Source organism: Polypterus senegalus, chromosome 1 (genome assembly GCF_016835505.1).
Source record: "Polypterus senegalus isolate Bchr_013 chromosome 1, ASM1683550v1, whole genome shotgun sequence".
Classification (NCBI taxonomy): domain Eukaryota; kingdom Metazoa; phylum Chordata; class Cladistia; order Polypteriformes; family Polypteridae; genus Polypterus; species Polypterus senegalus.
In genome coordinates this window covers 89,525,318-89,543,143 of record NC_053154.1, presented here as the reverse complement: position 1 = coordinate 89,543,143, position 17,826 = coordinate 89,525,318, and the positions used below count along the sequence as shown (strand labels likewise).

Genomic DNA, 17,826 nt, shown 5'->3' with positions numbered 1-17,826 from the left:
TTCTAGATTAAATTCTTATATCTTCTATAACTTTATTCAATTAAACTTTTGTTTGTTTTTTTGTGATTTAAGATGTATTGTGGTGCCTTTTGGATTAAGTAGGATTCTGGGCCTCATAAATGGTGTTTCCTCCTTGCTTCTCCATTGTTGTCCCCTGCAGTGTGAATAGACACTATCAGATTTGTTATTTTTAGGCAGAATTTGCCATAGTCTTTTAATAAATTGTTTTTTTTTCTTTTTTAATGGGTTTTTTGCTTTTATAAACTTTATTTTTTATGAAAATAATAATTTTATATTCATTCATTAGTTCTTTCTCGTGATGCAATAGATAAGACAGCAATTTTTACTATTTTGCACTCTCTGACATATGTTTAACTGGTTAAAAATCTAAATTAGCAATAATTGTGTTTTGGACGAAAGGACAAAAAAGACATGCACTTTACAATAAATATGTTTTTAGTACCAATATCATGTTTAATTTTTGCCGTTAAATAATATTAGTTTAGCATCTATAAAATGCTATAATTGTAATATCTTTATACAATAAGACTGTCAAATAGCCAAAATATAAGGTTCAGATACACAGTACTGATTAAAAATAAATATATTCAAATACATTCAACCATAGGTTAAAAATTGCTGCATGTATATTTGTACCATACATGATTTTTTAATTTATACTATTATTATTAGTTTTGTTACTTTTATCTCATGGTGCTTTTGTTAAGTACAGAACACTAATGACTTGTGGCACTGTTGCTCAAAAGATGCACATGAAAACTCAGATTTACATAACACTTTAAAAGATAGCTCTTCACTAAAGGTGGATTCTCAGTGCACACAAAAGGACTTAAAAAATTAGAAATTATAGCCAGGAATGCTTGATATGGCCAGTGTTACCAAGAAACCAGGATAAAACCACTTTTTATTGCTCTCAAACATTAAATTCAGTCTTTTTTCCCAGCTATAATTACTTTTATTCATAGAATGAATTGGACACAATCTCATTATCTATCTCTTTTTTATATAAAAAGAAGCACTGTGGGTCTATACATGTTAAGTTCACAACCTGAACAGAGAGAAGGGATTGAATTCACTAGACCAGAAAATGAGACAAGGTCATGTTCAGTGAAAGGGTAATTAGTGCAAAGACAAAAAGAAACCCAAAACCAAAACCACAATTCTAATCAGACTTGTAGTCAAAAGGGTAAAGCTACAAATTTGAAATTGGAGAAGGATAGATTAATTCACAAAGCAAAGGTTTGTTTTTAGTTAGCAGTTACTTTATCTAAATAATGGATGGTGAAAGGAACATCACGCTGATATTAAAATTGTGGCGTCTGTGATGTCACGATGCATGCAAAAGGGAAACACAGCCTAGAAACAGATCCAATGAAATAGTAAGTTCCCATTACATAAACAAAATATCATCATGAGATGATAATGGGATAATAATGATATAAATAAACTATTTCAGAGGCAAAGGAAAAAAATGACCAAACCCAACTAGAAGTGCTCTACAACAGATAAAGCAAATATTCCCTTGCATAGTTTCCACTAAGAACATTGTAATATCAAGAAAAAATTTCTTCCAAATTGTCAATTCACAGCAATACATGTTTAACAAATGAAATGACTGAATGCACTAAATGTTGCATTAAAGTAATCTTTAAGTATTTCTTCCACATTATACTTATTTATCTATCATATGGTTTTATTCATAACATATTAGAAAAAACCTTTAAAAGTTATTTTAATTGTTTATCAGGAAACCACTGGTCTAAAAAAAACAATGCAGGTCAAAATTCTAAAGAAAAGCATAAGAAGAGTAAGTAGTAGATCAGTCATGTGGGGCCCATTTGATACTTAGCAGTGGACAGGAGAGTGCTGCTGTTAGGAACAGGTGGTGAAAGGATAATGAGATCTAACTAAACTTAGTCTTTCTTATACCCCCTCTATATTTGCTGCAAAAATACAATACTTCTGACATAAGCATCTTTTAATTTTTAATTAAACAGAATTTTTCTTGGCAGCTTAATAATAGCTGGAAAGACATGTGAAACTGTATGTTGGCTGAGGAAGCTAAAATGAGCATTCAGGTTTATTACATCCAGTTTCTAGAAATGAACCTGAAAGCTTGCCTGATACTTATAGAATGAGGTTGGAAGTGAATCAGTTAAATTTTTCACTTTATAAGAATATAGTATATTGAAGACCTTGTATTTTTTATTTTACAAATATGAATAAAGCATTTTGATGAATTAACTGCACTTTGCTAGCAAAGAGTGTTTATTCTTTCCAGTTTGTTTTACGTCAGCAATATTGATGTAAAAAGACAATTATCTACTTATCCTTCCTATTCTGATATGAGGGAGTTAAACAGTATTACAGATTCTAAAGGTTTATGGCAGGAAGCAGTAATGTAATGACACTGTCTTGCAGAGGGTTCTTTCACACCCCAGAGTTACTTTAGATCTATTTAAAGTTTAGCCTGTGGCATATTGGAAAGAATCGCATGCTGATATAAGAAGGGTAAGCAAACTTCACACTGAAGTTTTCAGGATTAAGACCGGTGAGGCTGAATCATTAATCACTGAGCTCTCAATAAGGATAAATACAACAAAAATCATTGTAGGGAGGCAAAGTTGCAGCTGCATGTATGGTTGAGAACTTATTTTATTGGGAATTGGATGTACATTTTGTGGGAGTAAGTGAAGCTCATTAAACTAAGTATGTGAATAGTTGTGCAAAATGGAATTTGCTGTGTGCAGAATGTGCAGCTTCATCCATTTTCTAACCACAGCCATATTCATACTGCAGCAATTTAGCATTGTCAAATAATATTAAAATCAATTTTAGCTATTTTTTTTCCCTAATACAGTACTTAATTGCTAATAGCCGGCACTTTTAAGCATGTTGCAAGTCTGTTTCAGTTTGTTCAAAAGAAGATGAAGGACTCGGCTAACACTGGTAACAGTAAAGCCCAATACTGTCATGGTGAATGTTTGGATAGCACTGGTTAGCTGAAAGCAAAGATAATAGTTTGCTCTAAAAAGGTAGTGGTAGTTATCATATTCTGAAACACAAGCACATATATTTACATGCTGAAAAGTAAAATATGTCATATATTTCTAAAATATGAATTATGTACTGTATGAGCTATTTGATCAGTGATCATTTTAAAGCTGTGGCTCTGAAAGTTTGAATTTGGTGTTTATCATGTTTTGAAATAAAAGTTTGCCAGTTTTATCTATCAGTATGTTATGTGCTGTAATAAAACTTTTAAGTCATTAAACACATATACATTTACATTTATTTGCTTAGCAGACACTTTTATCCAAAGCAAGGGGCCTTTAGTGTGTATTTTTAAGTGTTCTACATTGATCTAATCAATTTCAACCACAGTATCAATATAAAAAAAAAAAAAACACAAAATAACTCTATTACAAAATAATCCAAAAGTTCTACCCTTATAAGTGCTGCAAAATTGTATTTATACTTATTTCTTTTTTGAGACTTTCTAAATCATTATTAAGTGCTATTCAAATAAACAAAAGTCTAAAAAACATGTGATAACAGTGATCCACATTCTAACATCCCCTGTATTCTCTTGTCTATCCTTTTTTAAAAATGTTATATTCATTAAACTTTATTTAATAATATTAAAATTAATATTAAAATATTCATTAAAATAAATAAATTAGGGTTAGGGTCATTTCATCTACATCTAAAACTTCCCTTTCCTCTCCTTTATCCCTTGTGGTGTAGCCCCTCAGAAGTCAACATAATCAAGTAAATTAAAAAAAATGAAATGTAAAACATAAAGACTATAATATTAAATAAAATTTATTGGAGTATTCCACCTATGTGCAGATAAGCCACTTGTTTTAGTTAGATCAGTTGTGTTTCACTGCATTTCCTACAAATACAGATTTTTTTGGTTTCAGATTGGCCAGCTTTGTGTCGAAAACTGTACAGACCTTCATGGAATCAGCATCACGTACAAACTAGCTCGAATGGACAAGAACATCTCCTCAGCAGCAAAGGCCTGCTATCAGGCTGTGGCAGTGCAGGGCTGGAACAGCGTCACAGGAATACTTTATGTGAACGACTCCAAGTTGCTTAGAAGGGACGATTGCCGTGAACTTCATTACATTGTTTCTGCCTCTGATAAATTGAATCCTAGACAAGCTCAAGCCCAAATAATTATCACCTTGAAAAGATCATGTATGTACCACATACCTTCATTTATACTTGTCACTAAATTAACTCATGGAAGTAACTCATGGATAATGAAAAATATGCTATAAATTGCCATATTCCAAACCATTCTTTATCAGTCTGTTTTTTAATGGAAAAGCAATTAAAAAATAGGAACTTTTAAACTTAATGTTGCTTATGTGAAAAAGAGTGTAAGTGTAAAATTATAGTGATAGTTTCCTTGCTATGGATACTTAGTTTATCACTTGCTAACTTAGTTTCAGCTTTAAACTATGATTCTGTATTTTGTAAAATTGATGAATTTGTATGAGTGCTCATGCTCGCATTCATTTAAAATTAATTTTAACATTTCTCATAGGAGTGTGTTATTAGCACTGATGGATAATTAAAGCCGGTCAGTTTCTGTTTCTAATATTAGATTGAGTAATTTCTAACTGGTTGTCATTTCCTTTTGTCATGTTACACTGCCTTTAGCCACCAGCCTGAATAAGCGTTTGCATACTTGTATTCTGGAATATACTGGTGACCCATCTGGGCCGTCTCCAGCCTTACATACATTGCTCCTAGGACACAATTTCACTTCATGCAGTCCTAACCTGATCAAGCAGGTTAGAAAATGTACACATGGTGTAATATTCAAGTGTGTTTATGGACATACCTAAATGATTAGAATGTTAGAGCATTTAAAATTTGTTAGTTACTTCATCAAAGAGTCACTTACCAAGTTTGTGTTTATTAAATATTTTTGTAACAATAAGTCATTTTCACAAATAACAGCAATATTAGAATGGAATGAGATTACAGTACATGCATTAGTAGACTAGATTAAGTATATTTTGAAGAGTACTTTTCAATGTCTTGTAGTTACAAACATAGCCCAAATAGGCTTGTGACACTTTATCTTTCATAAGCAGCAGATTTAAAGTAATGTAAAAATGGCAACAGCTGATATCAAGTTGTTAATTATTGGTTGTGGAGGAAATGTGACTAACTGTAACTTAAATTTCTTAAACATAACATGAAATACCAGAAGGAGAGTGCAAATTTTGGTTGAAGACTCAAGGTAAAATTGTTGGCGGATTCAGACCAGGACTGACGGCAGGTCTGGCGTTTTGAATTTGAATTACAGTATCAGACACATATTGGATCATAACAATGTGCAGTGAATGCATCCAAGAGGCTACTTTAAGTTTAATGTCCAGTAACTCCAGAGTACATATTTGTTCGCTCTATGCTTTTTGCTTTCATGGTTAATTTACCTCAAGCTACTGTGAAGTGAGCAAGTGTGCATGCTTCTCTTACATCTTTTGACTGACTTGTATTGGGGATGCGCTTTGCCATCAGGAGTGGCTCTAGTAAAAGAGTAAAAAGAAGAAAACTTACAAAATATGCAAGTGTGAAGTGACGTCTCTCGAGGTAAATTTGGAACAGTAAACTAATCAGTAATTGAACTTTCACAGAATGTTTCTGTTTTACAAGAGAATATTATTCAATGGGAGATTCTGAAACTTAAAAAAAATTGTACAGCACACTCACTGTGAGATATCTCAATGAAAATTTAACTGTCTTAACATTTCTCTAGGCTTATTATTCTGGCCATATTTTTACTACATGCTTAATCATTAATTCTTATCGATGACTTGTCATATCATCAGTCTCTACAAAGGAATAGATAGGTCTTGCCAACTTGTCATTCATTGTATATAGTAGGAAAGGGGATGTGAAAAGAGCAACCAGAACACTAATACAAACAACAAGTCATTTTATATAGCACCAAAGCTTTGAAGAACTTCTCAATTCCTACAAAAAGAACCCAATTCAGTAGAGACTTGTCTGATTTCTGACATTCCTTAGATTTTTACCTTTCACACACACAGATGAGAAAATAAATTTACAAGTACCCATTGAACAAAAAAAAGTCCAAGACTCAGTTTAATATAATGCACAGGCAGTCCTCCTTTTTAATGTTTGTTTGATTAATTTTGAATTGTCTCATATCTTTTTTAAAATACAGTAAACAAAAAGAAGCTGGAGGAGTACTGTCCTCGGTCTTGTGCAGAGAACAAGTTTCAGTCAGATTGTGAAGGATGTGGAGGCCTTGGGACCCCGACAGGGCAGTGCCAATGGAGACAAGGAAGTGGCAAAGGTACACAATAAAGCAGCACATTTTAATCCAGCAATTTATTTTTATTATCTCAAAATCTTATTTGTTGAATTTAAACTGAAGACATAAAGAAAGCCAAAACCTCAATCATGATATGTTCATTCAATTCAAGTTTAAGTGGAAGAAAAAACAAACACCTAGCAGATTTAAAAATAAATAGACCCTGAAAAAAACGCACGCTTGATTTAATGAGCAGAAAACAAAGTCTGGCAATGGTTCATTCAAGGTTTCTCAAGCATACTACCGCTATTTCCTATCATGAAAGTATACTCCAAAAGATACAATTTTACTTTAGTCCAGACTTAGAATCAAGGGTTAGGAGCAGCATTATAACATTTAGAACCATCAAGCAGCACCAGCATCCAGTGCACCCCAAGCCACCTCTTTTATTTAGAGTTACGAGTTTATAGTTTTTGCTGTCTTTGCACTGTATACAACAGAGCTACAGCAATCTTTAAAAGATTGAATTTTCTGTATTTTATTGACTCTGGAGTAAACTAACTGATTTGCATACAATCGGTTCTCCACTCCATCCTTCACAGACTGGTGCTGTCTGAGAATCTCTATTCAGATCTCCCCAAGGCTGTTCCTATCTTTACAAACTGCTCATTGTGATATCTGCCCAGTCATCCTGTTGAGCCCTACTATTGTCTTGTACTTTTGACCCAGCAGTCTTTTCCAGCTGGCCAATCTACCACAACAGGTCTTACACAATACAAATATTGTATTCATGTGGATAGCCGCTATATTGGGTAATTGCCGAGTTAGGTACAATGAAAGCAGCCTTACAACAATGACTAGTTCAACTCATTCCCCAAGAAAAAAAACATTGCATTAATAACCCTATATGTTTCAAATTATCTGTTTTTTTTGTTTAGGAATTTCAAAAAACTATTCTACCTGTTCACCAAACCTACAGATATGTCCTAATGGCTATTGTGATGACGTAGAGAGAATGAATGAGGCAATCTGTCCACAGGACTGCAGTAGTAAGTTGATAAAATGTTTTCATCTGAATTCATATCATTGTCAAGGAAATTTCCTGTACAATCAATAAAAAAATATACACATGATATAAGCACCTTTAATTTGAAGGCTGAATCTAGTTATGTGCTAAGTGGCACTAATTATTTATGAATGATGCTTTTTAGTGATACATTATATACTGTATAGTGCCCATTATGGCAGACTCTATCAATTAAGTGCTTCTTGTTTACTGTGCTTTTCCAGTATGGCTTACACAGTCTTACAGTTAGAGGTCTCTGGATGAGGTCTGCAGTTTCATGTTTTATTCCTGAATCCATCAGACCATTTTCTCTACCAATTTAATCCTTTTATTCTTGACGGAATTTCTAATATGTGTCTGTGAATTTATCAGAAAGAAAATTAAATAGATAGATAGATAGAGTTTTTATATTAATTATGGATTAATTTAGGTGATTATGCCCCAATACTGGGTTTGCTTCTGCCTTGTATGCAGTGTAGCCCCCATATCCCTGCCCAAGATTAAGCTGGTTTCATAAGAGATGGATGGATTGTTTTTTATGGCTGCATTCATAGTTTTTCCCTGTTGTACAGTGTACTGTAATGGGACGGCATATACTGTAAATAATGAAAGATGTTGTGAAATCCTCAATTGAGGTATTCCTGTACTGGTTGAGTTCAAAATATGTAGGAATGAAATGACATTATGGTAAAGGGGTGTCACTTTACAAGATAGCACGTTACACATTATAGCCAGTTCTTGGACTTGAAGCTGTATAACACTGCCAAAAGGAGAAAAATCTGTAGGCCAATTATTGCACATGTGAACATTAAGTCATTTGAATACTAAATATTACATAAACATATTTCTGTATAACATGTTTAAGATGAGACATGCATGACATACAGTGCTGTGAAAAACTATTTGCCCCCTTCCTGATTTCTTATTCTTTTGCATGTTTGTCACACAAAATGTTTCTGATCATCAAACACATTTAATCATTAGTCAAATATAACACAAGTAGACACAAAATGCAGTTTTAAATGATGGTTTTATTATTTAGGAGAAAAAATCCAAACCTACATGGCCCTGTGTGAAAAAGTAATTGCCCCCTGAACCTAATAACTGGTTGGGCCACCCTTAGCAGCAATAACTGCAATCAAGCGTTTGCGATAACTTGCAATGAGTCTTTTACAGCGCTCTGGAGGAATTTTGGCCCACTCATCTTTGCAGAATTGTTGTAATTCAGCTTTATTTGAGGGTTTTCTAGCATGAACCGCTTTTTTAAGGTCATGCCATAGCATCTCAATTGGATTCAGGTCAGGACTTTGACTAGGCCACTCCAAAGTCTTCATTTTGTTTTTCTTCAGCCATTCAGAGGTGGATTTGCTGGTGTGTTTTGGGTCATTGTCCTGTTGCAGCACCCAAGATCGCTTCAGCTTGAGTTGACGAAGAGATGGCCGGACATTCTCCTTCAGGATTTTTTGGTAGACAGTAGAATTCATGGTTCCATCTATCACAGTAAGCCTTCCAGGTCCTGAAGCAGCAAAACAACCCCAGACCATCACACTACCACCACCATATTTTACTGTTGGTATGATGTTCTTTTTCTGAAATGCTGTGTTCCTTTTACGCCAGATATAACGAGACATTTTCCTTCCAAAAAGTTCAACTTTTGTCTCATCAGTCCACAAGGTATTTTCCCAAAAGTCTTGGCAATCATTGAGATGTTTCTTAGCAAAATTGAGACGAGCACTAATGTTCTTTTTGCTTAACAGTGGTTTGCGTCTTGGAAATCTGCCATGCAGGCCGTTTTTACCCAGTCTCTTTCTTATGGTGGAGTCGTGAACACTGACCTTAATTGAGGCAAGTGAGGCCTGCAGTTCTTTAGACGTTGTCCTGGGGTCTTTTGTGACCTCTCGGATGAGTCGTCTCTGCGCTCTTGGGGTAATTTTGGTCGGCCGGCCACTGCTGGGAAGGTTCACCACTGTTGCATGTTTTTGCCATTTGTGGATAATGGCTCTCACTGTGGTTCGCTGGAGTTCCAAAGCTTTAGAAATGGCTTTATAACCTTTACCAGACTGATAGATCTCAATTAGTTCTGTTCTCATTTGTTCCTGAATTTCTTTGGATCTTGGCATGATGTCTAGCTTTTGAGGTGCTTTTGGTCTACTTCTCTGTGTCATGCAGCTCCTATTTAAGTGATTTCTTGATTGAAACAGGTGTGGCAGTAATCAGGCCTGGGGGTGGCTACGGAAATTGAACTCAGGTGTGATACACCACAGTTAGGTTATTTTTGAACAAGGGGGCAATTACTTTTTCACACAGGGCCATGTAGGTTTGGATTTTTTCTCCCTAAATAATAAAAACCATCATTTAAAAACTGCATTTTGTGTTTACTTGTGTTATATTTGACTAATGGTTAAATGTGTTTGATGATCAGAAACGTTTTGTGTGACAAACATGCAAAAGAATAAGAAATCAGGAAGGGGGCAAATAGTTTTTCACACCACTGTATATGACTTTTCCTATTTAATTTATCATCAAAACAACATTATTTACATGGAATATGATTTGGTGAGGTTCATACACATAAAATATTTCCACACATATACACTTCAATATATATATATATACACTATTATATATTCAGTAAGTATATTCTTCGAAAACTTTGGCATAATCATTTGCCTGTTTAGTTTACTTTTGTTATTTTGCTCTAACTGCAGAACTTCAGTCAAATAAAGTAAAAGGTAATGAGTTGAATTCCAGTGCCACAGGCAACTTTACAAATAGGTTTCTCTTTTTCTTCCTCTGCTAAAGAAAGCCTCAGATGATCTATCTTTTCACACTCTGTAACTAGGAGACAAGAGAAAAATATTAGCCGATATATCAAATGTCTGGCAGATTATGGTGGCTCTCTGCTTTTATAACAAAAAGGTGTCATAAAGACTGGAAATTTTTCCTCATAAACCTAGCTGTGTGATTAAGGAAATGCATTATCCTGGATGTTGTGTGTGTTGCTGATCATTCTCTATTAGGCGGTTTATTAATTTTAGCCTTTGCACCTCTCCTGCAGCAAATCCTCTGCTATTTACACATTAACACATGCAGTTAAAACACACTGTATTTTAGGACCAGGCTGGAAAGGACACAATGCATAAAAAGTGCTACAATGTATCTGACCAAACAAGCTAATACGAAAAAGTACATTCAGATCTACTAACAGGAATGTCTGAGTCATAAGTATGTTTTATCAGGTTATTCCATCATGGACAGAGTCATCAATTTGCTGCTGCATGATTTGTTATTTGAATGAGAGCCTTTAAGGTTGGAGTAGAAATACAAAGTGACAGGAGCGAGGTAAATTGATGACAATGCAGGAGTCATCAATTTCTCCACGACACCTCCTTTCTTGTAAATGTCTGTTGTTTCCCCCTCCGGTCCTCTGCTCTTTCCCAAACTCTTTAATTATATTGCCCAGTTAGATAGTTTTCTCTGTCTTATTACAAAACTTGAAGATATTAGTATTATGGTTTTTAATACTCTGGTAATTGCAGGACCCTGTTACTTGCCTTACAAGTAGTCTTTCAGCAGTGTGCAGAGATTTTGTCCCATAATTTCAATTATTTGATTTATGCTGTCTAATGAATCCAGCAGCAGGATTTCTTCCATTCTATCTGCAAAAGCGAAGCTGCTCATATATTGATTTTTCTATCATCATCATTCTTCCACCCTACACATTCTCCACCTCCACAGGCTATGTCTCATGCTTTGAATGCTTCTGTTAACACTACTCTACAGTTTTCAATTATGAGCCAGTGTTTTCAGTTCTAGAACAGAGCAACAGCAAAAATAAACCACAACATAAGCATTGTGGCCTGCATTGGGTGCAGCAGCTCCCCAAACCCGACACAGACAGATGGAGACACAGGTTCAGCAACATACATGGCTTTATTTCAGCCGTGGGAAACTCTTTACAGTTGTTTCCCACCTGCAAAGCTCTGTACACAAGGGCAATAAGCACAGTTCAAAAGTACAAAGCAGCACTGCTGCAATACTTTGTTTTCTTTATCTCTCTCTGTCTCCCCTCTTCTGCCTCCACTCTTCCTCCAGCAAGCTTCGTCCCTCATCCTCCGGACTCTGGCTAGTGGATTGAAGGCCACGGGCTTCTTTTATACTGAACCCAGGAGTACTTCCGGTGGCCCGTTAGCATTGTCCAGAAGCACTTCCGTGTGAGGTGGAGTCCAGACAAAGTAGGGCTCTGCAATCCCTGCATGAAACACAACAAGGCTGTACCAAACTCCAATTCCCATGAAGCCCTGTGGGAATTCAAGGCCCCATTGCAACCCAAGGGGGCTACCATCTAGTGCTTCGGGGCAGATGCTGCCCGGTCTTTCCTTCATAAAGTTGTCCTGCCTTGTAAGGGCCCTGCCCTTCCGCCACAGCATATTATTTACAGTAAAAGCTTGATAGTGGAGCTGGCTCAGTCAGAGAAGTAGTACTGAGGCTAAGGGTCTGCGTTGGTATCTGTAAGGTGGTTGGTTCAAATCCCATTACTGACAGAAGAGATCCTACTCCATTGGGCCCTTGAGCAAGGCCGTTAAACTGAAAATTGCTGTACAATGCCTGACCCTGCACTATGACTTCCAAAGGTCATGCGAAAAACAGACAATTCCAAAATTCTTGACGTACAGTCATTATAATTAGGTCAATGTGGCTAAAGACTTCACAGTGATTTTATTCTATTTATTTCCAAGTTGTACAAAGTCTGTCTACCTGAGCCTAAAAGGTGAAAACTGTTAGAGAGAAGGAGACAACAAATCTTTTCTTAATCAGAACAATGGGATAGTTGGGCATTCACTTGTGACCGTTAGTTTTCTCTCAAAACCAGAAGTCAGCTGCTTGTTGAAAGTGAATTCTTTATTTAAATAGACAGCTAGCTTCTCAGTTCTGAAATTTGTTAATAGTCTTGTAATGTGACAGGATGTAAGCATTTAAAATACAGGAGCAGGCTACATTGTGATAGATATTCATTTATGCATCCATTTTCTGCTATGGCTTTATCCAATTAAAGAGTTGAGATGTACTCAGCTATAAGCCAGGAGTTGCCCCTGAGGGAGACAGCAGCCCCATTGCTGGGCACATGGATGCACACAGTCATACATACTGACAATGGCCAATAAAGGGACCCCAATTACTTCATCTGTATATCTTTAGGATGTGGAAGAAAACCAGGGAGCCCAGAAAAAAAAAACAACTGTGATACAGTGAGAAGGTGAAGAATCCATTTATACAGTACCTGGGCTGGGATTTGAACCCAGGACTTTGGAGATGTGAGAAAATAAACAATAACAGCTGTACAGCTACATCCCCAGAATCAATTGTATTGCTTCTCAGAATTTTTCTTTTTATTATGTTTTGGTTCTAAATGCCAACTGAATTAGGAAGCCATTTATTTGTCAGGTGAAAAGACAGAAAGGAAAGGAAAGGAAAGGAGTCAGCTGTACCGAGTTGAAGATGCTCTGGAGCTCAGGGCCCTCAGTCAGATGTTGCAGCAGGCTTGTGTTTCTCTGTCAGTTTGAAGGATTGTGTGCTGCATTGATGGCACTTAACTGTCAAATTGCAGCTGCCAACCTGAACTGCAATACATTCCTTATTTCAAAGACAAGATGAATTTTTTATACGTAAATCTCCAAGAAATTATTACTTACATGGCATCAAACCAAATAAGCTTTTAGTGTTTAAATGTTTAAAGTAAATAATTCATCCTCCATTTCATCTACCCTGCCTGACAGCCCAGCACATAGGCGGATACATTGTGATTTTTGTGTAAAGATTTATGTGTCCCAAAGATTATAATAAATATTTAATATTTATGAGTTGCTTATTTAATTACATTTCTTTGCCTCCAATGCTGATGTATTCTAAATTCAAGTAATTTAGCATTGCTAATTTAATCAGTACCCATTGTTACTGTTTACTTTTGCTGCAGCATTACATTTATCAGAGTTTAGATATTCTCCTCATGACTGTGGGCGATTTTCATTGGGTATCCCAGCTAAGACATGCATTTCAGGTTAATTGGTTGCTTTTCATTGGTTTGGTGAAAGTGATTGTGGATTTGTTTATCAGTAGTCCTAGTCATGTGTACCGACAGCATGTGGTGACAGAAGTCTGAGTGGATTTGGAATCAGAGATACCACTAAGTCAGAAATGGAAAGCTTTGGGTCAGAAGACGAAAATTTAAGCAAACACTGCTCAGGATCATGAATCACAGTCAAGAAATTGTGTGGAAAAAACTGATGACAAAAAATAAAAAGAAACTAAATTGCGATTTGTTGTGAAAAACTAGAGCAAATAGTGTTCCAGCAAATGTTTTGACATCCCTTTAATATTAACTGTACGTTAACATCTTTATAAAAATGGCATTGTTTTAGATTGTCACCAGTCTAAATTATATTTACAATGTTTTAATTTGGCCAGGGCTGTCCAAATTTTGTGTGGAACTCTAAACTCATAACTAGGAATTTTGTAGCAAGAATGAACACAATGGTCTTTTGGAAGAATCTAGTCTTAGACAACCATGAGGTATATGACTTCACCTTTATTCCCTTTTGTCAGATGCTGCTCACTTCCTATTGGCCTTACCCGTCAAAAAATAACTCTTAAAATGACAGTGCCTATATGAGCAAGTTGTTGAAGAACATTATTTTTAACATCATTAAAAATGTATCAAGTACAAAAGCAAACGTAACCACATGATTCCTTGACCTCTAAACTCTCTAAAACAATATACAGAACAGAATGTCTGCCTGTATGTTCTCTGTATAATACTGTACTGTTTCATCGATCTAGTCCAAGTTTTTCATAGTTGCCGTCTAGGACCATAGAGACATTTTTTTTCCTTTGTACTACAGTTTGTACAAGTGAAACACTCAAACAGGCTGAAGCCAGACAATCAGACAAAATGACGAGCTTAACATTACTTAAAAGAAGGAGTGTCTTAAACTTTTGCAAGGGGTGTTGGATGATGTTTGACTGAGAATGGAAGTGCAGCACAGCACAAAGGAAAATCATAGAGTTGTCTGTTAACTGCTGATTTGACGGCTTTTTCATAATTTAAGCAATACCTAAAGTCCACTTTAAACCAAGAGGATGAGTCAAACATGACAGTATTGGGAGTGTGGGAGAAATACCCCCAAAATAAGTGTCATTTCACTTTATTCTTGGTCTTTATAATACTTTCTAATACTTTTTGGGTTCCTGTGTTCGTGTCATCTGCAAGTCTTACTGGGTACTTAATAGCCAACTTCTTTAACCATCACCCAGAGCCTTCATGTTCTTAATTGTTCACATGACATCTGTCCAGTTTCCTGAAATGCTTAAACAAATGTCTGACATTTATCAGCCCTTTTATACTACTTTTAACATAGATGCTGTATTTTAATGTGGAAAGCATACCAAAACACCCCATAGTCCCATTTGTCTTCCACAGGAGACAGGCAGGAGGCCTGGTGGAATATGATAGGTGTGTATGTGGGGGGGAGTATTAGTAAAGCAGGGTTCAGAGGGTGTAGGTCTTGATGTAACTGTGAGGGAAGAACAGTTTTTCCATAACTGCTTCTCATTTGCTGTATATTGCCTTTGATTCCTGTATGTCTAACCATTTTCTTCTGATGATGACACCAGGCAAGTGTTGAAAGCTCAGGAATAAAAGGCTATTGGGGTGCCAATGATCCCCCAAACACCAGACACACAAAACCCAGTACAACTCTGGGTTCAATAAAAGAAGTTTGAATCCAATCAGCTGCAATAAACAATCACAAAACCGATGCCTTCTCTTGTCTCCTTCTCTCCTCCGGTGAGTTTTGCTTGCTGCCTCCCAACTCTGATTCCCTAATGTATGACAGCAGGCTCCTTTTAAGCTGGACCCGAGAGTATTTCTGGTGGCATGACATGGCTTATTAGAAGCATTTCCAGGTCGTACAGAAACCAGGGAGGTCCTCCCCCAACAGATTCCTCTATTGTCACCCAAAGACCCCTACTGGGCTCCGCTTCTGAACTCCAATTGCCATGCAGCCCTGCGGGTGTACAAACTTCGACTAATCTTCTTATTTGTCTTATTATTATTGTTATAATTTTGTATCCTTACTTAACAGGTGGACTACAACGATGTGTAAATAATGGAAGGCCAGCAATTTGAGCACTTACAGGGTTGTACCTAAGTACACGGTGCCATTGTAAAATTCTTTAATGAAGTTTATGAAGCTATTGAGTTAATAAAACTACTGTAATAATCATAAACATGTCTTTTCCCATACAAGCAACTGTAAACATACTTTTGCCCACCCCTATATTTGGTATGATTTTGGGTTATCAAATGCCACCATTGTTTAATTCTGTCATTAGGTCCACTTCCATTGTTTCTAGGGGCGTGGCCTCTGTCATAACCTATGCATAATTAATGCAACCGGATAAACGAATGGCAATGAGTTCAAATCCTTATCTGATCTGCAGATACCAAAATTCTATAGAACTTTAAGTTCATTGTTGTGGTCTTTTCTTTCGCATGTCCTTTTGGTTTTGACCCTGTTGTTCTCTCAAACACAATTCATATTGAGCTTCTGTTTTATTTTCGCTTTCTTCCTTTTTTGTTTGGTTTTGTTTTATTTTTTATGCAAATCTCCTGGTTTTACTCAAATAGTTTTTGCTTGTTTGCTGACAGAGCAATAGTAGACTAAAGAGGAATTCCCAAGTTAATTTATTAACAAAACCCAGTGGACAAAAAGACACAGGGGGTAAAACGTCTAAAGCTATGCCCTCTGGCCCCAACTACTCTATAGTGTTGTTAGTCCACTTAGCCCACTGTCAAACATCAGTTGCACCCTTGTCACTAGCTACAATGCCCCCCAGCTTTGAGCTAACTAGTATACTTGTAGAACAGGTTTTATTTAGCCCACATCCAGTAACACTTCTGGATAACACTTAGTAAATACTTCCAGGTTACACAGTTGCCATTCAAAGGCCTGTTGGTACCCCAGTAGCCCCAGGATACTCTGCAGGCTCCTCTTGCTTTGGAGTGTGACTGAAGACTGCTAGACTGGCTCTTCTCCCCAGTACTCTTGTGAGTCTAAACAACAGTGTGCTCTAGTGACCTGGGGAACATTCACATCGCAAACTAATCTGTTGTTACAAGCCCCACCATTACAATATACATCTACAAACACTAACTAACTCGCTCTCACCAGTTTCAACCTAACCTGCATGTTAATGAGAGGTGGAAGAAAAACCATCTCGGACACAAGGAAAGTATGCATTGGTTACATAAGTAGTGACCAGGCTGGTCTTCTGGAGATGTCCGGGAGAAGGGTCCCTCCTGCCATGTGCCAACATGTTGTATAAGCTGGAAGTGGTGAGGTAATGATGTGAGGAAAGTTTTCTTGTCACAGTTTAGGTTTCTTAATGCCAAATGATCTTCATTTCAGTACCACAGCTTGCCTGGGCATTGCTGCAGATGATGCATGTCCTTTATGGCTAGAGGTCATCAATTTTCAAATGAATACTTCCAGCAGTGAAATTGAAAGAATTTAAGAACCTTAGGTTCTTGTTCACGAATGAGGGGAAAAGGGATGGTGAGATCAACAGATGGATTAGGGCAGCGAGTGCAGTTTAAATGGTCAGTATACCGATCCCTAGTGGTGAAGAAGAAGCTGAGCCAGAAGGCGAAGCTCTTGATATACCAGTCAATTTATGTCCCTGCCCTAACTTATGGTCATGAGCTTTGGGTGATGACTAAAATAATGTGATTGTACATACATTGGCCAAATGAGCTTTCACTGCAGGGTTACTGGGTTCTACCTTGGAGACAGGGTGAAAAGCACAGAGTATAGCTGCTGGCCCTCCACATCGAGATTGGACAATTGAGGTGGTTGTGACATCTTATATGGATGCCTCCCTGTGGAGGTTTTATGGGCATGACCAGCTGGGACGAGTCCCAAGGGAAGACCCAGTGTTCGCTGGGAGGATTATATCTCCCAGATCACCTGGGAAGGCCTTAGCATCCAATAGTATGAGTTACTGCTACCCCCTCGACCTGATTTCAGATATGTGATGGAATATGAATTGAATGAATATTTCCAGCATGATAATGAGCCCTGTCATTGTACTGTACACACATCTCAAGTTGCTTCCACAAACAAGACTGAGATTTCAGTTTAATAAATGGCATGGAAGTCCCCGAATCTCAATCAAAGGAGCATCTTTGGAATAAGGTGAAGAGTGGGGGTTGAATCTTGTTTTTTTTTTTCTCTGTATTTGTTTTGAAGTAAATGGTTGTATCTGTTATGCTATTATTATATGTTTGGCTGAGCAGCACAACACTAATATTTTGGGAGAGGTTTTGTAGCATGAATGTGTAGCCATAAACTCAGCAGTAGCTGTGTAAGTCACCATA

General features: G+C 36.7%; 1 protein-coding gene across 2 annotated transcripts in view; it reads left to right on the top strand.

Annotated features, from left to right (window-relative positions):
• ret (ret proto-oncogene receptor tyrosine kinase) overlaps nt 1-17,826 on the top strand; it is a 152,132-nt gene that overhangs the window by 104,196 nt on the left and 30,110 nt on the right. For both annotated transcript variants that reach the window (XM_039753135.1, XM_039753136.1), the window contains exons 7-9: nt 3,948-4,227; nt 6,236-6,367; nt 7,264-7,374. In XM_039753135.1, coding sequence (XP_039609069.1) covers nt 3,948-4,227; nt 6,236-6,367; nt 7,264-7,374 — 523 coding nt within the window. The remainder of the gene's footprint in view (nt 1-3,947; nt 4,228-6,235; nt 6,368-7,263; nt 7,375-17,826) is intronic.